The sequence below is a fragment of the Diplotaxodon limnothrissa genome, linkage group LG23 (assembly GCF_057381915.1).
Source record: "Diplotaxodon limnothrissa isolate DT_005_m linkage group LG23, D_limnothrissa_male_GT1.1, whole genome shotgun sequence".
Classification (NCBI taxonomy): Eukaryota; Metazoa; Chordata; class Actinopteri; order Cichliformes; family Cichlidae; genus Diplotaxodon; species Diplotaxodon limnothrissa.
Window position 1 is genome coordinate 25,625,255 of NC_140617.1, and position 24,659 is coordinate 25,649,913.

The window sequence follows — 24,659 nt, forward strand, 5'->3', positions numbered from 1 at the left end:
ATGAAAGCCTTGCAGAACTCTAACAAAATATGTCTAAAATGACAGTGAAGCATCCAGTCTCTCAGAGAGAAAGAGCTGTTTCAGTGTTGAATCTCCCAACACATTTGGTCAGCCCACTCAAAATCATTCAGAGCCAGGGACATTCAGCTGAATGACTCACTGTGCCGAGTCCAACGTGAAAGGAGGCATTGTTGCCAGGGAGAAACACATCATGGACACAGTCTGAGGAAGGCAAAAGATTAGGAAACTCTTCATAAAGACACTGCTCAATTTTCACTTGCGTAGGAGGAATCAGAAGTAGCCAGCATCACTAAACTGCAGTGCACATTCCTCTCATTGAGATATTTGGTCATGCCAATCGGTGGCTCTTTGAAACAAAAAAGCCTTGTTTGAGAAGAAGGGATTTTTTTTTTCTTTATTGATGTTAATGTTCCTCTTCTCCTTTCGGCTTCAGAATGATTGTGGAGTTGAGATTCTCGGCTGACTGGCAGGTATCCATTGAAACGCAGCTAAAAGAACTTCCCGTCTGCACGCTGCGAGGCACAAAGCCTGCCAATGACCCAGGTAAATGTCAGGACACCTTTTGTTCAATGGGAGAAGGTTCAAGAGTGGCCCCCGAAAGGTCTGAACCATTATTTCCCCCATTAAATGAAGGTTTTTCACTTTCGGACGCCCCTAAAAGTCACCAAGAGCGCCCTGGAGAATCAATCAGCGACTGCAGGTAGTCATTTTAGTGCATCCACATTTCAAAAACAACCTCAGGTTTAACGACTTCCACTTGCAATCAGCTGTACATCAAAAAAATGTTAAATAACAATATATTAAATTAGTCAGACCTGCCCTCTCATATCAATAATTGAACTTTTCCTTCCTCACAAGTGGTCGATGTGATTAATTTCTCCAGCCATCAGTTAATTATCTCCTTTCTTACCATAATTATTAAAGCCCTGGCGGGTCATTGTGGGGCCCTCTGGTCCCGGTGCACTCTAATTAAAACTCATCAAAAGGGCATTATTTTGAAACTTGTTTGTGCAAACTGGGCGAATAGCTGATAATTCCCACTTAGAAATTTCTCATTACTGACACTGGCGCTCAAGCTCGTGGGACTGAATAGATGCTAACACTGCTATCATATGCATGATGAGGCCGGATTATGGCAAATGTGATTAAAATAAACCCAGAAAAGCCTGTCAAGCACACGCATGGTGTCATAACATCTAATATCAAGCTTTAAAAGATGTGAAACATCCACTTTATATCCTCATTTAATAAATTACAGAAAGAAAATATCAGTTTACTTGCTGGAACCTACAGCAAAGACAAACTATTGTTTTGTTTTTAAGTTTTATTTACTAGAGGGAAACTAGTAAAATAAATAGAAATAAAATCAAGTAATTGAAAAAGTAAATGAGATACACTTAATGTAAAGTTTTCTATTTAAAATAGGGAATTTGTGAGTTAATGTGACAAAAAACATCCATAACCTTTCAGCATGTTTAAACTCAAGTGGTCTCGCCAGCTGAGAAACATACTACAAAGAAAAGTTTGTGGGTAAGTGAGGTAAGCTGATCCTAAAGCCTGACTTTAGAGGGTCACAAAAGTGGCCATATTTTTACCTGAAGAACTGACCTGACAAGTTTCCTTTCAAAATCGCCTGAAAGAAAATCCTGTAAATGCACTATTATGTCTGTGTGTAGGCCGTGCAGTGTAACACTGCTCATGAAGCCCTAGTGTAAAGCTATGATACAGTCACACTTGGAAAAACAGTTGCTGGGGGGTTGTAGTTTAGCTTAGCCGGAGAGCAGCGGCCTAGCTTTGAGTGTGACCTGTGGTCCATTGCTGAATGTTTTCCTGCGCACTCTCTTCCCCACTCTCCTGTCTATCTTCACTGTTCAACTATCTAATAAAGGCAAAAATGCCACAAAAAAACAAGCAAACAGCAGCTGGGGAGCACAGCTGTTGCCATCCTGTGCAATGATGCGCAACTTGAGATCTTTTTGTCTTTTAAATGATTGCTTCAAAGATGGGGACTCTGCACCTTTTTGTAAGGTTCTGAAAACGCTAGCTCATGATAGGAGACGCTGACCAATCACAGGTCATTTCAGATCACATCAGATGGGCCCAGCTGATCACACACGTTCAATACGAGACTTGCATTAAGAAGCATCCCAGAAGTGTCCACCTGGTCTGTGTCATTTAAGACGGCACTGATTCTATTTTCTGAGAAGACACATGAAGCTGTCTAAACAGCATAAAGAATAAGGCCAATTTTCAAAATAAAAGACCCCACCCAGACTACTGCTTCTAAAATGCTCCCAGTTTTATCTGGAGCCCCGCAGAAGAACAAGAACAAACATTAACGTTAACTCATTGTTCAAAGTTTAATTGTCCTTTCTATGGCAGATGGCCATCCTCCCTGAGCCTGTTTCTGAAGGAGGTTTCCTCCTGTTAAAAGGGAGTTTTTCCTCCCCGCTGTCACCAAATGCTTGCTCAAAGAGAGTTGTGTAATGTTGGGGTTTCTTTTTAATATTTTGGGTCTTTACCTTACCCTAATATACAGCACCTTGAAGTGACTGCTCTCAAAAGGATATTGACTTTAAGTAATTTAATTACATTTTATGTGTAATTATGTTACATATAAACATAAGTAGAATGCAAAATATTTAATTTAATGGAATCTATTCTGACTTGACTGGTATACAGTCAGTTTTCACCAACCATATTTTCCTTAACAATTAATCATTTGAATAAATAAACCCTTGATTTTATATATTTAAGTTGCATTAAACTCAAAATTATTACCTAATATAATAGAATAGCCTTTATTGTCATTGTACAGAGTACAACGAAATTGGAGTGCCACTCCCTTGGTGCAAGTTTCAATAATAAATATAAATGTAAAATATAAAAAGTACAAAAAAAACAATCGTAAGTACTCAAACAATAGTATGTACAATATATACAGGATAGCAGCATTAATATAATGACAGTATGAATAGCAGCATAATATAATGACAGTGACGGTATGGAATAGGTTCAATTGTTTTTGTGCTTATTTACTACGGTGATAGCTCTGGGAAAGAAGCTATCCCTGAATCTGTTTGTCCTGGTTTTATGTGACCTGTACCGTCGGCCTGACGGTAATAGTTCAAACAGTTGGTTGCTGGGGTGAGAGTGGTCCTTGATGATATTGCCAGCTCTGCTGAGGTACCGAGAGTTTGCAGTGACCTCCAGGCTGGGCAGAGAGCAGCCAGTGATCTTCTGGGCTGTGTTGATGACCCTCTGCAGTACTTTCCTGTCTGCAGCTGAGCACCCTGCATACCATGTTGTTATGCCGTACGTTAGGATGCTCTCTATGGTGGCTCTGTAAAATGTCACCAGCAGCCTCTCCTCCAGGTTGTTCCTCCTGAGCACTCTCAGAAAGTGGAGACGCTGCTGGGCCTTTTTAACCACCGCTGTAGTATTTGCAGTCCAGGAGAGGTCATCAGATATCTGCACGCCCAGAAACCTCATGGAGCGTACCCTCTCTACACAGCTCCCGTGAATGTAAAGTGGGGCCGGGTCTGCTCTGCCCTTCCTGAAGTCCAAGATAAGTTCTTTAGTTTTCGTGGTGTTCAGTTGGAGGTTGTTAACTGAACACCACTCAGTCAGTCTGTTGACCTCATCTCTGTAGTCCGACTCATCCCCCCTTGAGATGAGTCCAACCACTGTGGTGTCATCCGCGAACTTTATGATGGTGTTTGAGAGATGGGTAGGGGAGCAGTCGGATGTGTAGAGCGTAAACAGGAGGGGACTCAAAACACATCCTTGTGGAGACCCGGTGCTGAGTGTGATGGTGCTGGACCGGTGGGGGCCGAGTCTGACAGACTGTGGTCTATTTGTCAGGAAGTCCTTGATCCAGAGGCAGATGGGGGTGGAGAGTCCCAGGTGAGACAGTTTCTGGACCAGGATCTCCGGGATGATATGATTGAATGCTGAGCTGAAGTCCAGAAAGAGCATTCTCACATAGCTTCCTCGGTGCTCCAGGTGACTCAGCGCAGTGTGGAGCGCTATGGTGATAGCGTCCTCGGTGGAACGATTTGTCCTGTAGGCAAATTGGTGGGGGTCCAGAGTGGGAGGCAGACCGGCCCTGATGTGCTGACAGACCAGTCTCTCAAAGCACTTCATCACTACAGGCGTAAGTGCAACAGGCCTGTAGTCATTTGGGCTGGCCACAGCTGTCTTCTTGGCGATGGGGATGATGGTGGAGGTTTTGAGGCAGGGCGGGACGGTGTTTGATGACAAGGAAAGGTTGAAGATTTTAGTGAAGACTCCGGTCAGTTCGTCAGCACATGCTCTGAGAACCTTTCCATGTATTCCATCAGGACCTGCCGCCTTCCTGGGATTCACTGACCTTAGAACACACCTCACTTGGTGCTCCCTAAGTGTTAGTGTGCCAGTGCTGGGGGCGGGTGGAAGTGGTGTGGCAGCTGAGGGCTTGGTCGTCTCAAAGCGGGCGAAGAAACGGTTTAGATCCTCAGCCAGTGAGGCATCAGTCCTAGATGTTGCCTGGTTATTGCTTCTGTAGTTGGTAATGTGATTGATCCCCTGCCACATTTTTCTGGGGTCGTTGTCAGCAAAGTGATCTTCAATCCTCCTCCTATAGGCAGCCTTAGCTTTCCTGATGCCTCTACTCAGGTCTGCCCTGTCCCCTGACTTGAAGGCAGTGTTGCGGCTTTTTAGGAGGGATTGCACTTCGCTATTCATCCAGGGTTTTTGATTTGGAAACACCCTGACCCTTTTGTTGACGGTGACATTGTCAACACAGTTCCTGATGTACGAGAGTACAGTGTCCGTGTACTCCTGGAGGTTGTGGCTGGAGAATAAATCCCATACAGTTGTTGAGAAGCAGTCCTGCAGTTGAGAAAGGGCTCCTTCAGGCCAGGTTTTTATTGTCTTTGTCTGGGGCTTTGTTTTTCTCAGCAGGGGGGTGTAGGTGGGGGTGAGGGACATGCAGAGGTGGTCAGATCCAGCCAGGTGGGGGAGGGGTGTCGCTCTGAAAGCATGCCTGATGTTTGAATAGACATGGTCCAAAGTGTGTTCTCCTCTCGTAGCAAAGTCCACGAACTGGACAAATTTAGGAAGCACAGTCTTTAGGCACGCTTTGTTAAAGTCGCCGGCAACAATAAAAACCCCATCGGGGTGGGCAAGCTGTTGTTTGTTTATAATATTATGTTCTGGGTGTTTTTGTTTGTTTGGTTTTTTTTATTTGCCTTTTTTTGATTTTGCTGGACAGGACCACAGCTAATTCTTATGATCTGCATGATTTACTTTTAAGCGACTGTAATTGTAGTTGTAGTGGAATTGTGACCCTCCGGAGAAAAAAGGAGCATTAGTGGTCATATGCCAACCAGATTTGTCCCATTATTCATTACAATTAATTGCTTCCCCGTACTCGCGGCCTTTCCCATGAAGACGTCTCGGCTGCAGATTGTAATATGAGCGCAGGACTTAAAGCTGTCACTCAAATCTGGCTGTGACCTTTCAGGAGAAAAGGCTGTTTTTCACCCAGTTTGCAGGAGCCGACTGCATGAAGGTTAATGCGTGTGTGCGTGTGTGTGTGTGTGTGTGTGTGTGTGTGTGTGTGTGTGTGTGTGTGTGTGTGTGTGTGTGTGTGTGTGGTCGTGTACTTCAGCCTCTGTGAGGACGTTTTGGCTTGGTCCAAGTTCACCCAATGTTTTACAGCCGCAGAGTGAAAAGTAACACTTGGGAGAAAAGCACTTCTTTTTTTAACTGAATGAACTCTTGGTTAGAAATATCCATAAGCTACGGAGATGTTACAGAAGGGGTGCGACATTTAACAACATAGGTCTGCCGTGAGGTGTTCCTAAAAGTAAAAATGTCACCATCTGGTACTTTCAGCTGCTGCTCTGGAGCTTAACATGAGAGCTTTGTTCTCAGTTGTCACTGGAATTCAGAAGTCGGTATGTTTTTGAACAAGGAGTTACAGAATGTGTACATTTTCAATAGTCTGTTGTGGAACACCCTGTTATGTGACTAAATTCTTCTGAAAACCTACCATATAAATAAAAGAATTGTGAGAGAATTGTTCTTCCATCCATGTACAATATGAAGCTATAGCCAGCTACTACTTAGCTTAGCTTATCATGAAAACTAAAAAAAAGGCAAACTGAACTGCTTCAATCCTAAAATAAAAAAGTCACTAATTAATTGCACGGCATGCATGAAAGACATGAAGACTAGAGCAAAGTAAGTTACTAAATGTGTTCACCAAAATATATCCAGCCATTTATTTTCTGCTGTTCTTCTGGGTCTTGCAAGTCGGGGATGAAATAGCCCAGACCTCTCTTCCCCGGCCACCTCCTCCAGCTCCACCAGGAGGAAACAAAGGTGTTCCCAAGGTAGGCAAAAGATATAATGTCTCCAGTGGGTCCTGGGTCTGCCCTGAGGCCTTCCCCTGGCAGGATATGAATAAAACACCTGACCTGGCCTATGCCCTAGTAGTCATCCCAACAGCTACGTTGTCAAAGGTGTATTAACCCTTACAAAATCTCCCAAAGCAAGTAGGCCTTTGTTGAGAAGCCAGATAAAGACCATCCATCCATTTTCTTCAACATATCCAGCGCTGGGTTGTGGGGACATTAGCCTAAACAGAGAAGTGCAAACCTCCAACTCCCTGGCTACCTTCTACAGGTTATTGAGGTGAACACCAAGGGTTTCCCAGGCAAGCATTTCCTGGGTCTACCCCAGGGCCTCTTCATTGTAGTGTATGCCTGGAACACTTCACGCAGAAGGCATCTGAGTCAGATGCCCAAAACACCTCAACTGACTCCTTTTGATGTGGAGCAATAGTGGCTCTACTCTTAGAGATGGGATGACAGAACTCCTCATCCCATCTCTAAGGCAACAGCCTGCCACCCTTCATGGAAGCCACTTGCAAACCCAATCTCATTCTTTCAATCACTAACGTATGCTTGTGACCACAGGTGAGGGTAGGGGTGTAGATCAGTGGGTAAACTTACAGCTGGGTTTCTAGGGTTTCTACACTCAGCTGTCTCTTCACCACACCATACCAACACAATGCAGCCCCAACCCATCTCTCAGTCTCCCAAGAGTCAAATGAAGACCTATTCAGTGGGGACTCAGAGTGCTCTCAGTGGCTGAGGCCCTGATGGTCCAATCCCAAGTGGCTGTATAATATCATCTCTTGGGTGTGGAAGGAGACTGAGCTCGGAAAGTGCCCCATCTGGATACTGCATTGTCCATTTAGGGGCACTTCAACTCTCACGTGGGCGATGAAACTGTGACCTCAAAGGGTTTGACTGGGAGGAACAGCGTGCCAGGCCTGAACACAAATGGTGTTCTGTTATTGAACTCGCACTTTGTCCATAATGCACCTTCCACCTTCAAGCATAAGGGTTTCCATACATGCATGAGGCACAGCATGGTTGCAGTAGTGAGTTCGCGCCAAGAACTAAGATACTTTCATCTGTCACCTCAGCAAATAGCTCAACATCTTTTTTATTTGGCAGACTTTTACATTGGATGGATGCAACCTCCAAAGGCATTTGTCCCTCCCCCTGGGAATTTAGGTAAGTTTTGTCTATCGTTTGTCAGTCTTCTGGTGTGTAAACAAACCTTTGTCAGTTTTCCAAAACCAAAGGTGATATCTGTTCAGTTAGTACTTAGATAAAGGCAGGAAAAATGAATCTGACAAGTTTCAACTCACATTTTTTACCACTTTTTGCAGAATAACCTGAATTCTAAATAAGAATAAAACAAGGCAAACAGGTCCCTGTAAGTAAGCTCTACTGTACTCGTATCACATGGTTTCTGATATTAAATAACATCAAATTAAAAACAAAAACAAGGAAAACACTTCTGGTTTAAAATGCTCACTTTCCTCTCTCACAGGCGCTCACATCCTCGGCTGTTGTGACGCCAGCTTTGACTGATGCTCACCAGAAAGACAAAAACCACACAAAGCTCTGCAAGCAACCAGATACATTTAATTAGATAATTGCTGTTGTTTCTTTTTCCACCTGGAGACTGGATCACTGCATTTTTACAGTGCTGGTGAAGAGAAAAGCAGTAAAGAATATGATTCTCTTTGACCCTGGATAAAGCTGTAATTTCATCCAAAGGAGACAATCAAGCATCAGGATTTAAGTCGCACTGCCCATGAGCTATTCAGGTTAGACGGGCAGCGGTGGCAGCCTGAAGGGTCCTCAGTGTCGAGGTATTGTAGTCGAACCCCCACGTGACCGCACACTGATACACTGCAATAACAGCTACAGTGTTTTAGAAGGAAAACCTGCAGCACGACTCTGTGAAGGGAATAAGAAAAAGGCCTAAGAGAAACTGAATACTTGTTGCTAGTGAGAATGAATCACACCATAAAGGCAGTAAGGAGGAACAGCCTGCACACGCTTCTTTTAGATTATAAAACCTGAGGAGAGGCTGGTAGTGAGGGAAGATGTGCTGCAATGTGGGAGGTGATGATTCAGATACTGATTAACACGAAATATTTTCATTTTTTGGGACTCTGTGAAGATTCGGGGTTCAGCATTTCACCCAAGGACACCTCAAAAATTGAAATCAAAATAATTAACCATGTCATTAATACACAACCCACAGTGTAGCTGTGGATATTGTAAACAAGTGGTAAACGCGTCCCAGTCCCAAGTATTTTTTTTTTTAACTGTGTTGTTTCCATTTCAAAGTGACCTTGTTTTGGTCCCCTTAAAATGGCACAGTGTCTCACACCGTTTAAACATTGGAACATTTTTTAATGTTCTATTTTGACTAAAGTATGGGTTCCTGACGTCTGCAAATCATTGCACTCAGTCTTTATGAACATTTTACACAGCAGCCCAACTTTTGTGGAAATTTATTTGTAGTAAAATGATACTATCACCATACTTTGCTCATGATACGATGGTATTAAGATTTTTAACATTTTGTGTTTTGCAATAACATATATTGTGATTTATCACATTTTCTTTTACTTGAAATTATGTAGTTTAAGTAAAATATTGTCAATATCTGTTTAAACATGCTGGCAATCTGTCTACATTTGTAGGGTAGAAAATAATTACTTTCAAACCTTTGTCAATTTCTCCAAGTGACTGCAGTCAGTCCAAGTAAGACCTTTTGCAAAAAGGTTGACTCCTATCAGATGATCCGTGCAATCAAAAGTGCAACACCTTCAAGATCTGGGCAACCATTTAGTCACAAGTTACGATCAGTCGCAGCACGTGGAAAAATTCACAACAATCACCAACAGATTCCAGGAGGTTGCTGTCCTATTTTTACTTGTGTAACTGAGCCATCAGCTTGCTGTCAATCGGGAGGTAGCTTTGTCAAGTTTGCTCTGCTAATGTTATCTCGGGAAGGTAGTGCAGTTATTCATGGTATTTCCAGAGTGCAATTTATTTAATAAAATATAATATTTAATATTAATATATTTAATATTGTAAAATATAACATTCAAATTTGTTATACCCCCCCACCCAAGTATAACTATTGATGACAATGATAAAGTACTAATTGCTTCTAGCAGACTTACCTTTACCTTCCTATAGAAGCAATAAGAGTGAACGTTTTTTCACAGCACTGCAGTGAAAACTGGAGGTTACAGCTCCAAGAACAGTTTTCATATGAAGGAAAACTGTTGGACTTCACTGGCCTGGTACAGGCCAAAGGCTGAAACAAAGCTGCTCTTAATCCTACAACTGTTGCTGGATCTTTAACCTCTTCAGACTTCATGTTCTCATTGGGACACCTTGGAAGTATTAAGTTGTGCCAGAATCCTCTTCTCCATTTCTGCCAAACATTCATTTTCACATCTACATGCACCAATAAGGAAAATAAACACTCAACATTTTAAAGGTTTTGTGTTGTGAAACCTTAAAAGTTCATCAAACAGCTAATAATTTTATCTTTAGCTACAAAGATTCTGACTTAAGATGCAGAAAGACAGTGCTGCGGAGTCATTTCAGCCAAACAATCCTTCAATGGGATACAGAAAATCCCCCCCCCCCCCCCCCCCCCAAAAAAAACAAAACAAAACAAAAAAACCCAATCAAAGTACAAATCTTTATACTAAAACATGAAGTAATCGGCTTCCATAAAGAAAATACCCTTATCCATAACTAATAATAACCCTTCAACTTCCGTCAATAAGTCTCTATTTCGAACAAACCAGGCATACAATCGACTTTTTCACGTAATAAATGTTTTATAAATGTCTTTACATTCTCAACATGTTTTCCTGTTAATGTTTAACTCATGTAGCTTTGTGAAAAAGAAGACTGAGTGTCATGTTATAGGCAGAACAAGGCACATCATACATTCATACAGTGAACTGTCTTTCAACTGCACTCAGACAAAGTCTGCACACGAAGCATGCCACACTTAAAAACATCTCATTTCCGTCAGATACATGATTAAAAAATCATCAGCTTGCATGCAGGATTACACAACAGTTTGGTGGATGTGCGTTAATACAGCGTTAATTCAGGTCTTTGCTCTCGACCTCAAGCACAGAAACAAAACAAACTTCAACCTTATAGCCAGTAAAAATAACTCATAGTTCCTTTGAAATCCTGTTTTTATAAGAGCAAAGAGCAGAATGACACGGATAAAAAAAAGAATAAATAATTATAAAAAATATACACGAGGAGATCAGAGTGACAGCGTCCTCAAACAGTTGCGCTGAAGATGGAAACCTCGTCATGTAAACCTCAGTAGTGCAATAGATGGAAAACACAGCAGATCCCAGATGAGCCTAAAAATAACTCATCTGAGAGGAAAAAAAACAAAAACCTGGCTGAAGAAATACTTTAAATATGCTGAGCGTCACCTGACTTGTGCTTTTAACAGATCAGAGAGGACACGCAGAAACTATCACTGAGGTTTTGTCTAAAGGTCCAACACTTCCTACCAGGAAGTTTCCTTGAAGAAAAATTATTTTTTTTAAAAAGGAAATTTGTTGCTAAATAAAATAAAAATGTTCTCTTTTTAAAAAAAAAAAGAGCGGCTCCATTTAAACACTATATTTTTTTTTCCTTTCCACTGTCACCAAGTGCTTACTCATAGGGGGTCGTTTGATTGGTGACTGGATTATTAGATGGATTATAGAGTGTTTACTGTATAAGATACCGTCCTTGTGATTTTGCGCTATTTAAAACTAAATGAAAACTAATAAATAAAACTAAATTAATTACAGCAGTGACAAACTATCACTAATTATGTCCTCAATATCTGTCAATCTCAGTATGCTTTGAACAATAAGATACAGTTGTCATTAAAATCTGCTATAAATATTTCTGTAAGACAGAGTCAATTTGCTATCAGTCTGTTTTTCTCGTAATATATTAACTGTTAAAATAAATGAAAATCACATATTGGTTGTAGTTTAATTTTCTAATAAAGTACAGATGTTTGGTCTCCCTGTATCGATACAACATCAGCATACAAAATGCTGTGATACGACAATGTATCGATTCTTCCCGCTCTACATTTAATGGATATATATTGGATACACAAATGGATGTTGTTTGATTGTATTTGATTCATGCGGACATTTTGCCCCAGCGGAACTATAACTTTAGAAACGGACAATCAAGACCTCACCAATTAAACGTCTCTGGCAGCGCCTCGGTAGCAAAACTGGTTTAAATTGCCACTACAATTACCAAATACCCGCTTTCTTCATCTTCAGCCTCGCATATTCGCCTCTTCTGGCTGAAGTGGCACATTCAAGTTCTCTTTTCTTTTTAATTCTGCTGCCTGCATCCTGTCAACCATTTAGTCATATACGAGTAGACTGATACAGCTAACGTACGGTGACTAAACAACAGCTAGAACGGGCGTCCTGAAAAGGTGAAAGCATCTTCCTCAAGCAGCTGCTAAAACCTTTTTTCACTTAATAAAAGGGTGATTATTTTTGAGAAACGTAAATGAAGTGCTCTTTTTTCAATACTTGGAACCAAATTGCTTTTTTTTTTTTCCTTCTTTTTCTAGGAAACTTCACATTTATCTGTAAATTGTGTTGCGTGATGCAAAGCCACCTGAAGATGGTATTTACACAATAATCAGCGTCAATCAAGGAGTGCTGGACAAAGAGAACGTCAAAGTATTAAAAGTGCTGCGTAAAAAGACAGTATAAAATGTTGTGTGTGTGGTCTGAGGCACCAGATGTTAAGACTTTGGACATAACAGATGAAATAAACAGACACATCTCAGCCTCAATCATTAGATACCGTTTCACCCAAAACACACAGGAGTGCTTGATTTGTCCAAATTCATCCGGCTGCATGCTTGATTGCAATATTGTCATTCAAATAGCTCCATTTGCATCTTTTTTTTTTTGTGTCATCACCACCTTTAAAGGTTGGGGGTTTTTTTGGTTTTTTGTTTTGGCATCCAACTCAGACTCCGCCCCCGCTTCGGTCCACCGACACCGGTTCCCTCTGATCCAGAGTCTCCTCTGCAGTTTTCATCAGAATGGCCAGGCGGCTGTCCGACACGTGTCCCTTCTTCACGGCGCTCATCAGCTGCGGAGGGAACAGGAGAGAACAGAGTACGTGGCGTGTAGGACAACGGCGGGAAAGGTTAACCTGTCAAAGCGAGGCGGGCCGCTTTCCTCGGGCAGAAATAATTATCTGCAGGACGAGGAGGAAACCGCCTGCCTGGCAGTGAAAGGCTTTAGAGCTCACATCCCTGAGTTTGAGAGGCAGACGATGAAACCATTTTTAGTTTTCATGTGTTAAAGCTGAGCAAGGTGCGACTGTTTTAATGTGAAAATGAGGTCATGTAATCTTCTCCAACGGCAGGAAACAGGCAGCGATTTTAATGTTCTCTGACATGATTATATATTCTTCTCAATCTTAGTGTCAACAAATCGAGTGCAAAGCAATGTTTTAATAGTTAAGATGACGCGCTAAGAAAGTGCTGTCACTGTTTTTTCTTTTCTAAAAATTTAGACACGAAACACAAATATTTAAACTCCTTATATTAATTCTATTAAATTGGTTCAGGTCAAAGACGCCCTTATTTTAAGGACTTCATGTACTGCTAAGCAGCTTTATCTATGAAAACTTCATTAGGTAAACCTGTTTAACTGCTCATTAACAAAATATATAGAATAGAATAGAATATAATGCCTTTATTGTCACTATACAGTTGTACAATGAGATACAGAGCATCTCCTACTCAGTGTAAACATGCTGGGGGGGTACAGTTCTGCAGCGCTATGTACATATGGACAGTGGATATCTAATCACCCGATCACATGGCACTAACTCTGTGCATTTAGGCATGTAAACATTGTCAAGGTGGCCTCCTGAACTTCAAACTGTGCAACAGAATTGAGAAAAAAAAGAGGATTTAAGTAACTTTAAATGTGGCATGGTTATTGGTATTTCAGAAGCTGCTGATCTGCTGGGATTTCCCACTCACGCAGTTCTAGTTTGTTTGTTTTTTATAGAGAATTGCTGTGAAAAAGAGAAAACATCCAGTGAGCAGCAGCTCTCTAGGTGAAAACACCTTGTTGAACCCTGAGGTCAGAGGAGAATGACTGGACTGCTGGGAGCTGGCAGGAAGGCAACATTAACTCAGATAAGCATTTGTTAGAACCAAAGTACGCAGAAGAGCATCTCTACAGCAGCAGAAGAACACACGGCTGCTGCTCCTGTTCCTTATCCACCACAGATAAAGTCACCTGGCTCAGCTTTAACACTTCTTGGACCTTTTTAGTTCATTTCCCACCTCCAGCCATAATTTTCGTTAACCGGAGAACTGGGTTAGGTTTTGTGTGAGGGTTAAAAGATCAATATCCTCCACACTACTTTGTGTTTGTTGTTCACATGGCGAATCAGGCGAGCAGAAACAAACGCACAGATACAGATGTCATCACAAAGGAGACAGAAGCTCTTTTCACTTTTAGCTTCTCTATTGTCCGAACATCGGCTCGCTTGCAGCAGAGATAGGTCGCTAACAAAGGTAGTCCTCTGTAATGGCTGTTCTCTGGACTCGAGTGAGAAAGTAATTTAGCGACAGACGGACGTGTGGGCTCCCCGGACACTCCTCAGGCCTCATTACACGAGTCGCTGACAGAGCCTCTCCTCTCTAATTACCTTCATTCGGCCTGACCTGCCGCTGCTTTAGACTTCACACTCTCGGCTTGCAGCAGCGGAAGTTTACTCACCTGTCAGGTGGACACAGGTCTTTCTTTTTTTTTTCTCTCTCTCTCTCTCTTAATGACAGGATAATTTAAGTTCCAGCTCTCCTGCATGTATGAGGAGGAATATGCTGCTTTTATCAGGGTAAAAATACTGAAAATGACAGGCAAGAGAGGAGGAACTGAACCTTTGACTTTTGGTGACCTTACTATTAGAAAAACTGGATTTGTACACTTACAGGCTGAATTCATGTTAATTCCAGGCTCAATTTCCCACAAAAAAAAAAACAAAAAAGAAAAAGGCTGAATCCGTGTGTGACAGATCACGCTCCTGAGGGCTTCCATTATCCAGCCTTTGCGTCCTCAGTCATGTTTGCTCTGCTGGTTTGAGAAGGGCAGGCACACTCACAGAGGTGTTGGGCATTAATGCTCCCTCTTATAAGACACACACCACACTGCATACTGTGCATGTGCGCATAAAGAAAATCATTCTTATTTGCCTTTTTTTAAAATTTGTTCTGGTATTTTTGATTTTCCTGTAAAGGTTTAAAATATAAATACAATAATATTTTAAGATTGTTTAAAGATTATTTAAATGTTCAGCTACATGCAGGAAATCATGTAGCTGAAATCTGCGATCCAAATATTTTTCAGTTTTTCCATGAATCTGCATTTTTTATTTTTGCAAATGAAAACAAATAAATTTGCATTATTACAGCCAGACACTTTTTTTATTCACTGCCTGCTAAAATCTAGAAAAAAAAAAAAAATCCAGTCCACCACCGCATTTTGGATTTGTAAGCTGTAACTAAACCTTTAAGACGTGTTTCTATGTAACATCACCCGCCATTCCATTAGGTACACCTTGCTAGTACTGGGTCGAACTCGCTTTTGGCTTCATTCTTCATGGTGCAGATTCAAGAAGTTGCTGGAAACATTCCTCCGAGATTTTAGTCCTTGTTGACATAATAGCACCACACAGTTACTGCAGATTTGCAAATGAGAATCTTCCATTACACCGCATCCTAAAGCTGCTCTGCTGGACTGAAATCTGATAACTGGCTAATATAATGAAGTGACATGCTGTCCATTCGGAGTTGCTCTTCTGCATACCTTGACTGCAACCAAGGTATGCAGAAGAGCATACCTTGCATGCATTTAGGCATGAAGCACGTCTATATGCCCAAATCCTTTGAGTTGTTAAAAGGTGATTGGCTGATTGGACAGCTGTACCTAACAAAGTGGCCACTCAGAGCACGTAGCTCAAAGCTAGTTTAAGCATTTATTGTGCACAGCTGCTCCATTAACAGATCACAGATAACTGATGTCTGTCTTGTGCTTACAGATGCTAAATGAAGGCACTTAAAATTAAGCGCTGCTGATCATCTCTGTACTTAGTGCCTACCTGCAGGAATTCATCAATTTCGACTTGTCCGTTCTTGTTGAGGTCCACCTCATTAAGGATTTCATGGAGCGCGTTTTCATCAATGTGCACATTGATGCTCTGCAGGGAAGGAGAAACACAGCACTCGGGATCAATGACATGCAGCTGCGGGTAACAAATATGTGAAGACTGAGAGAAAAAAACTCACCTGTAAAACTCGCTGGACGTCAACAGTGGTGATGAATCCTTTGCTCTCTTTGTCAAACTTATGGAAACGCTTCTTGTACCTGTCAGACACACGAGCAGTAACAGCCGATTTACAGCAGCGATATTAACAGACAACAACAACAGCAGTGGATCAAATACCGTCATGTTGATGTTGCGCATACAACACCATAACCAGCATTGGCCCAGGACCAACACTGGAACCACGACCCAAAAAACCCACATGGCCTCCAGTAACCACTACTTAAATTCTAGCTTTCGTTCCCTGGTTGGTTTTTGGGAATAAACATTTTTCCCTAGCGAGCAGTGGCTGTTAGAGGCTGTTATGCTTTCCTCAAAAGCGTGTTGACCTTCTAATTACTCGCTGATTTGGAAATGCCTTTGAGGTGCAACAGCAACAGTTAGTAAGTTGTAACTACTACCATCTGCACTGAAATAAATAAGTATTTTCCCCAAACGGGATAAAAAAAGGCCTGACTTTCCTCCTTTCACCCACCACCTCACCCACCATTTATGACCTACTTATACTTTTTTATTTATACTTGGTCATCATTACCTGTCATATATCTATGACAGGTAATCTAAGATGTTTTCATATTACTTTTAAAAATAGAGGAGTTTTGGTATCACAGCTCTACCAGATCCTTCAAAGAGTTTAAAAGGGCATTGCCTGAAACTGTTGCCAACTCTTCATCCAACCAGAGATCAGTACCAGAGACAGTATTTGGGTAACTGAGCCACAAACATGGTCCTTTATCCCTGAAAGCAGCAGGTTTTTCCAGAGCCTGAATGTCTGCTCCAGAATCTCTGAATCTGGTTCTGGGTCTATTAGCTGTGTAATAATCAGAGCCAGCAAGTCGAACAAAAAAATGTGAGGAGTTGTAGAGACAGACTGACCAAAGTTACAGTGGGGAGAAATATTCCCCTTATAGTAAAAATATGAGAGCGAACTTAAATATGATCAGGGTCATAAATTACTATAAAAATAATATTTTAAGATTATTTAAATACTTGCAGGAAATCCTGTAGTTGAAATTTGCTCTGTGCCCCACAGTAAGAACCACAGAGTCTGTGTGCCCCTCCATGGACATGTCTCCCCTGACCAATCACCAAACCGGTCATGCTAAACGATGCTACAGACAGCACAACCTTCTCCACGGCTTTTCCAGACACTTTCACATCTGTCACGAGTTCAGGGTGAACCTGCTCTCGTCTGTGAAAAGCTCAGGGTGCCTGTGGTGGACCTGCCAATTCTGGTATTCCTTGGCAAATGCCAATCAGTCTCCACAGTGCCAGGCAGTGAGCACTGAGCCCACCAGAGGACAGCAGGCCCTCAGGTCACCCTCATGTAGTCTGTTTGTGATTGTTTGGTCAGCAACATTTAAACTAGTGACCTAATGGAAGTCATTTTGTAGCTCTCACAGTGCTCATCCTGTTCCTCCTAGCGTAAAGGAGCAGATATCGGTCCTGCTGATGGATTAAGGACCTTCTATGGCCCTGTCCAGCTCCCCTACAGTAACTGCCTGTGTGTTCCTGAGACACAACAAACCTTCTGACAATGGCACGTATTGATGTGCCATCCTGGAGGAGTTGGACTACCTGTGCAAACTCTGTAGGGTCAGGTATCGTCTCATGCTAGCAGTAGTGACACAGAGACTGGCCAAATGCAAAACTAGTAAAAAACAGAAAAAGTGAAGAGGGAAAAATGTGTCCCCTCCAGCTGCAAATCATTCCTTTGTTGGGGTTTGTCTCATTGTCACACGTCTACTGGACTTGTTGTTCATTTCATTAACACCAAAGCAACTGAAACTCATTAACAAGCCCCTCTGACACTTAAATGACCAGAACAACATCCCAGAGATTTAACTGACTGGATGGTATACTCTCATTAAAGTGTCCCTTTAATTTTTTGAGTAGTCTATAACTGATATGGAACATGATTAAGAAAGAAAAAAAAATGCATAAATCAATCAGGAAACTTAAATGAACTATCTGACGTTTTCAAAAGCACTACCTGGCTACTTCATGGTTGTCCAGGTTAATCTCAGACGTCTTGGTTATTTGCTCAGAGCGAGACCTGTAGCCCATCTCATGGTACAGGAACTTCCTCGCTGCCTCAAGTTCCTCCTGGATTTAAAGAAAAAAAAAAGTGAGCCCACACTAATCAGCAGAGTCATTTTCTCCTTAATCAGAACAAACAGATTCACACATACACCCTCTGTAACTCAGGTTATAACATTAAATGAGGCATCTAATGTCTAATGAGGTCACTACAATGTGTGTCAACGGCTAAAATGTTTCTTTTTCTCCAGCTTGCTACATGTCACTCATACAAGCTGCTGTCTCAAAATGCACAGCTCGATGTTAGTTTACCTGATTCATCAGATCTTTTAGCTCTAAACAAACCTCAAAACACTGGAAAACATCTGGTTTTCCAAAACTCAAAATAACATCTTCAAAAGTCTCTTTGTGTCTGACCACCACATCAAATCTAAAGAAAGTCTGTCGCTGTCACATGACAGTGACAGTGAGGAGAAATTATTTATTATGGCTGCACAACTTCCACCCATCCTACAAGTGAGACTCTCTAATCTGTGTTTTCTAATCTGTGTTTTCTAACTCCAGGGCCCTATTTCAGGAAGCCGGTTTAGTGCAAACTCTGAGTAAGTATACCCTGAGTTAACGAAAACTCTGGGTTTTCGGTTTCACAAAGCGAGTTTAGATTAATTCTGAGTGAGTTACTATGACGACACACTCCGTGAAGCTAACCTGCCCCCTAGCAGGTTTACTTCAACTAACCCTGACCTTCTCCGCCTCTTTGTCGGAAACCTGACTGTAGGAAGTGTCAGACATGGCGTGTCCCTTCCTTGAAGAGCCAGTAGATGTTGAAGCCCAAATTCTCCGCAGAGCTCTCCGCCGGGAGAGAGTGATTAGAGCGCGTTTGGACATTTTATCATTTCCTGATGATTTTCTGTGTGAACGTTACCGTTTTTCAGCACAATCTATAATTTATTTGAATAACATCCTCAGGCCTAATATTGCTCATGTGACACATCGCGGACATCCTCTCAGTTCTGTACATATTATTTGTATTGCACTTCGGTTTCTTGCAAACGGGAGCTTTCTGTATAATATTGGTGACGCTGAGCACGTTTCCAAGGCTACCGTCTGTCGGGCAGTCAGGAATGTTACAGTTGCACTGAAACGTCTCCTGCACTCGTCTGTGGTGTTCCCCGGTCATAGACCCACAAGATTTATCAAAGAGGGATGCCACAAAATTGCAGGTATCAGGATGAACGAAACTTAATATATGATGTGGTGATATTTGAACTACTACTTAAATTTTACATTTATTCTCACGGTTCCCAGGCGTGATTGGCTGTATAGATGGCACTCACATTCCAATCATTGCTCCTTCAGTAAATGAAGGAGACTATGTGAACAGGAAGTCTTTCCACAGCATTAATGTACAGGTACATAGTTCCCTGTAGCATTTCAAACTAACAAATTATTCCATTATAGTAATGGATGCTAATTTGTGTTCTCTGCACTGTGAAGATCATATATGATGCTGCCAACATTATCACAAATGTGGAAGCCAAGTGGCCAGGCTCTGTGAGTGGTGGTGGTGGAGGACCCCCACCTGTTTTTCGGGCCTCCGCTTTTTTTCTGTTGGCTATAACGGGTCACATTTGAGCATACAGAGTAAGCAAATATGTACTTGTAATGTGCTCAGATAATTTCAATAAGTGCTTACAGAGGGGAAATTAATGTAGCCTCTAACTGCAATTGATTTACATGGGACAAACAGACCAAGCACTATGGCTCATAATACAATTACACCTTACCTGTTTGGACTATATTTTTATATTTCATTTTTACTTGCTGCCAGGAACGTTTGGGGCCTGTTGGGTTGCACCTGCGCACACGTCACATCACAAAATAAAATGTATAAAATAAAAAATGAAATATAATAAATAACGTGTTAAATGGGTGGAAATCCCTAGATCAATGTTTAAATTAACACTCACGCATTGACTCTGTCGGCTATTTTTTGCCATGCATGTTCCCTTTCTTTTGCAGCTGAGGCTGTGTTACTTTTTTTCTGCAAAATTTGCATGTTATCGGCATATGCTGCCATCAGAATTTCGGCCTCAAGCGCTGTAAAATACATTGACCGCGCCTTCTTTCCCTCCGTCTCCATGGTGACTCGCTTAATCTGTGCTCCACTAATCAGGGCTTTATGTATCCTCGTGCGCGCGCTTAATTTGGGGTTAAAGCAACTCCGCGTTGACTGAACTAATTGTTATCAGCCTTTCTGAAACCGAATATTCCGAGTTGGACAGTTCGGGGTTACTCAACCCTGAGTATCGTTTTTCACTCTGAGTTTTCTAAACCGGCTTCCTGAAATAGGGCCCTGGACTACGCTGATTAAAATCTCTCAATCACAGACAAAGAATTACCAATAACAAATTTTGGGGTGATGTTACAGGTTTTTTTTTTTGGGAAAACTGATCATTGGAGCTGCAGTACTGTGAAAAAGTATCTTCCACCTTCTTGATCAATCAAATCAAACAAATTTAATACTAGAAGTTAGTAAGTCTGAGTAAATACAAACTGCAGCTTTTACATTTATTCCATGAAAACCTGTAATTAAAAAAAGGGATCATCAAGATGTTTTTGGTAAATGTGAGACGAGCATTTGTGATCTTTTTGGTCAGCAGTGGTTTTCTCCTTGAACTCTCCCATGGACGCCGTTTTTGCCCAGTCTCTTTCTTATTGTTGAATCATGAACTCTGACCTTAACTGAGACAAGTGAGTTAGATGTTCTTTTGCGGCCTCTTGGATGAGTCATCGAAGCTCTTGGAGTAATTTTGGTTGGCTGGTCACTCCTGGGAAGCTTCACCACTGTTCCAAGTTTCCTTCAATTGTGGATAATGTCTCTCACTGTGGTTCACTGAAGTTCCTGAGCCTCAGAAATGGCTTTGTAACCTTTTCCAGACTGATAGATGTCACTGACTTTGTTTCTCAGCTGCTCCTTTAGATCGTGATGTGCTGTGTTGGTGTTTGAGATCTTTTAGCTTCACTTTGTCACACATTTTCTATTTAAGTGATTTCTTGATTCAACACGTCTGGCAGTAATCAGGCCTTAGTGTAGCTGAAGAAACTGAAGTCAGGGTTCCAAAAAATGTGGTTAATACAGTTAATTCATGATGTACTTCTTCACACAGGCCCAGGTGAGTTTGGATAGGGTTTCTCCCTTAATAAATGAAATCTTCATTTAAAAACTGCATTTTTGTATTTACTCTGGTTATCTTTGCCTAACATTAAATTTTGTTTGATGATCTGAAACATTTCAGTGTGACAAATATGCAAAAAAACACAAACAAACAAAAAACCATGAAGAAAGCAGACACTTTTTCACAACAATGTAACTGAAAGCTTTTACACAAGGAAAACCAGAAACCAGATTGTTTGGTGCATGATTAACCGACTTGTTTATGAGCTATTCTCCAACTACTTCTGCTGGTTAACAATAAAGGCCTAAAATAGCTCAACTTTCATGCATGCACAGAGCCTCCTCTATGAAAGAGCAAAGGGTGTGGACATTTCCATTGTACTCTGATCAAAAACGAATCCCTGCCCCGACTTGAGAAACCCACCAGGGATTAAAGCTTTATGCAGAAGCCAGGGGAATAAAACAAGTGTAATCCCATCAGTGCACATCCTTTTAACCTGCAGACATGCACCTCAGGATGCTGGTGACAGTTTTAGAAATAGAGTTAGGTTATGTTTTAACCATAAGCACACTTTCAGTAGTAGATGTGGGCCTTATATTTCCTTTTATTTATGTCTGTGAAGACATTCTCATCCAAGAAGCTTCTCGGATGAGAGGTGAAACGTCTTCAAGCAACTTAAAGAAGTCCAGACGCTTTTCTTTGCAAGCTCCTTTGACTACGATGACCTGGAGGACTGAGAACCTTCACAGACATATTGCCGTGCATATTTTTTTAATAAGCCTCTCTATGTGGACAACAGAGATTCTGTAAATCTAACCATACCAAACGGTGACCTGGTGAATGTTAAAGGGTTAAAAACATCAAGTGTTGTAAAGCCGTACCGTCCTCTTCTCCTGACTCCAGTCCAGTTCTTTGCCCATGATCTGGACGATACGTGGGAGCGCCTCATCAGCCGCCTGCACATTCAGGAAGCCCAGGCGAGTTCGCCGGGCGATGACATCGATGGCGGTGCAGGCGTACTCCTTAATCGCATATAGCACCTGAAAAAGACGAGAAGCTCTCAGACACTCTTCAGACACACAGCTGGAACTTTAACCGTTTACACAACAGTCCCACTTTACCTCGCTCTCGATGTACGGGAATTCAGACACCAATCTTTTCCCGACGATCGGCCATCTCTGCCCGGTGACCTGAGCCATTTTGGCAACGTCGAATGCCCTTCCCCCATACGTGGAGGCCAGGTGTTGAGCGACCTGTGCCAGAGAAAGATATAAATACTTACTTAAATACATAGATTTTATATTAATTTATGTTAATAATAATGCTAATCAGAGGTTTTCTGCCCTGAAAACATGTTTAGGAATTTATACCAAAGCAAAATCACCAGGACTGTGATAAAACACCATTACTCAAATACTCAAACAATTATCAAAGGTCATAAATTACAGGGACATGCATAAACAGTAAGGTGAAACTAAAGCAAAAAGACTGCCTGAATTTGTGTAGTCAACCCACAAACACACAATTTAAACTGTGTTAATAACAGTATTAAATTATTGGATAATCAGAAGCACTTATTAGAAGTTTATTGACTGTTTAGTTACATCGAAACATGTGACCCACCTGTTATTCACTGATAAAACTTTTATTAAAATGAATACATTATTCACTCATTAGGAACTTTTTTTTGTTTTGTTTTGTTTTTTTCTTACATCTGCTAGAACAAAGTCTCATCATGGTCTATAATTTGATTTTCCTAAATATATCATTTACACTAAACTGCTTTTTATATCTAAACGTTTTTACCATCCTTGTCATAGGAGCTTTTATATAAAGTCATTAGCTGATCTGAGAAATACATAAGCAGCATCAGTAGAAATATTACAAGTCATTTCCTACATGAGGAAAAAAAGACCGACACCTCTTATACTGACTGATTAACTCATTCACTGCCAGCCATTGGCAGTGAATGAGTTAAACCCATTGACTCATTCACTGCAATTGACGGCTATAGACGTCAATGGCTAAAATATTTCTATAGAGAAAGATGTTGAACATCCTACTCCAACTTAAGAATTACAGGTGTGACGCCAGCTTATTTGGGTTTTTCCAAATAAGCTGAATTCAGTGTGTGTATAATAAGTGTGTGAATGTATAATTCCTGTTATCCCTCCTACAACATATAAGTCCATTATTCTGAAAATCTATTTGCTCTTGGTTAGTTTTTCCCAGCTGCCAGTGAAATAATGAGCAATAATGGCACAAGTCTGAATAAGTAAATAGATACATTTAAAAATAAATGTACAAAATGAATGTTTGAATGTAGACAGAGAAATAAATCCAAGTTAAAATACAGAAATAATTAGATAGCTACATAAATTCATGTGGAGAAATAATATACAAATGCAAAAACAGAACAATTAATTAATTAATATCTACTACCTAAATAACTTTCAAATAATGACCGAGTATAAATGAAGATAAATGTAAAAATAAATAAATCATTAAGTAAATGTTGAAGTATATATGATGCAAAATAGAGAATTAATTAGATTAATGTAAAACTATGGAAATTGATTTGCAGAACTAAAAACATAATATAAAAACTGAGTGAATACACTAAATAAATACATTATATAGATTAAATACATTAAATTTATCTATAAATTAATGTTGTAAACTAAAACTAAACTAAATAACTGTAGTAAAACTGAGCATAAATACATAAATAAATACATGAATTGTGAAATACAAAAAAATATAGAAAATGTAGAATAAAAATTAAAAATATCAAATGTAGAAAAACAGCTGTAGCCTTAATTAAAATTTGAATAGTATGTATAGAAATTATTTTTCAATTCCCTCCCCGAATAAATGTTTGTATTTACTTAATTTATTGATTAATTTATTTAGAATTATTTAGTTTTCTGTCCTCTTTAACAGCATGTTTTTAAAAAAGGTCAGAAAATAACTGTTAGATTAACTGTTAAATTGTCTGTTGTGTTTAACCAACAGCCCAAAAAACATAGTTTTAATACAAAATTAGAAAAACACCCTGATATTAACAGACTCAGCACTGTCCATCAATCAAATATTCCACTTTTAAACTGAAGACTGATTTTAACAGACGTTACACACAATTAAAGAGTTAAACAATAAAAAGCTTCTGCTTTTAAACGCATGTTTAAGTCCTTTCACTACAGTTTAAATTATGTAAACTTGCAGCTGCTGGTATTCAGATGATCGATTTCACCTCTTCTAAGTTAAACGACAAACGATAACGCCGCTTTGTCAATGAGGTGTCACATGTTTACAGAACACAACAGGTTATTTGCTATTCAGATCGTTGGCCTGCTGATCGTGTGAAAGGGCAAACGCTGTCCAAATACCAACAGTGACCTTTTAGGAATATTTCAGAGAACAACCAGAACAACCAGAGCTGAGGCCCCTAATGAGGAGTACGTTTACTGCAGGCACTCAGCGCAGGACGCCTTTTTCCTTATGAAACTATGTTCTACTGCGCTTAATGAAAACGAGCAGGCTAATTATCAGAAAGACGCTGCAAAGCTGATGTGAGTCGATGTGCCTTTCCTTAATGCCACTGGTAAATTGGACAGCACACAGT

At 40.7% G+C, this 24,659-nt stretch overlaps 1 protein-coding gene across 1 annotated transcript in view; it reads right to left on the reverse strand.

Moving 5' to 3' along the window:
- Positions 1–10,232: 10,232 nt before the first annotated feature.
- The window catches only part of LOC146608181 (glycerol-3-phosphate dehydrogenase, mitochondrial-like), a 36,663-nt gene continuing 22,236 nt past the window's right edge, over positions 10,233–24,659 (reverse strand). Inside the window, exons 13-18 of the mRNA XM_085347961.1 lie at positions 22,156–22,287; positions 21,916–22,074; positions 17,809–17,921; positions 15,778–15,856; positions 15,591–15,689; positions 10,233–12,560 (exon numbers count right to left, since the gene is read on the reverse strand). Of these exons, the coding sequence (XP_085204087.1) occupies positions 12,435–12,560; positions 15,591–15,689; positions 15,778–15,856; positions 17,809–17,921; positions 21,916–22,074; positions 22,156–22,287 (708 nt within the window). The 3' untranslated portion in view covers positions 10,233–12,434. The remainder of the gene's footprint in view (positions 12,561–15,590; positions 15,690–15,777; positions 15,857–17,808; positions 17,922–21,915; positions 22,075–22,155; positions 22,288–24,659) is intronic.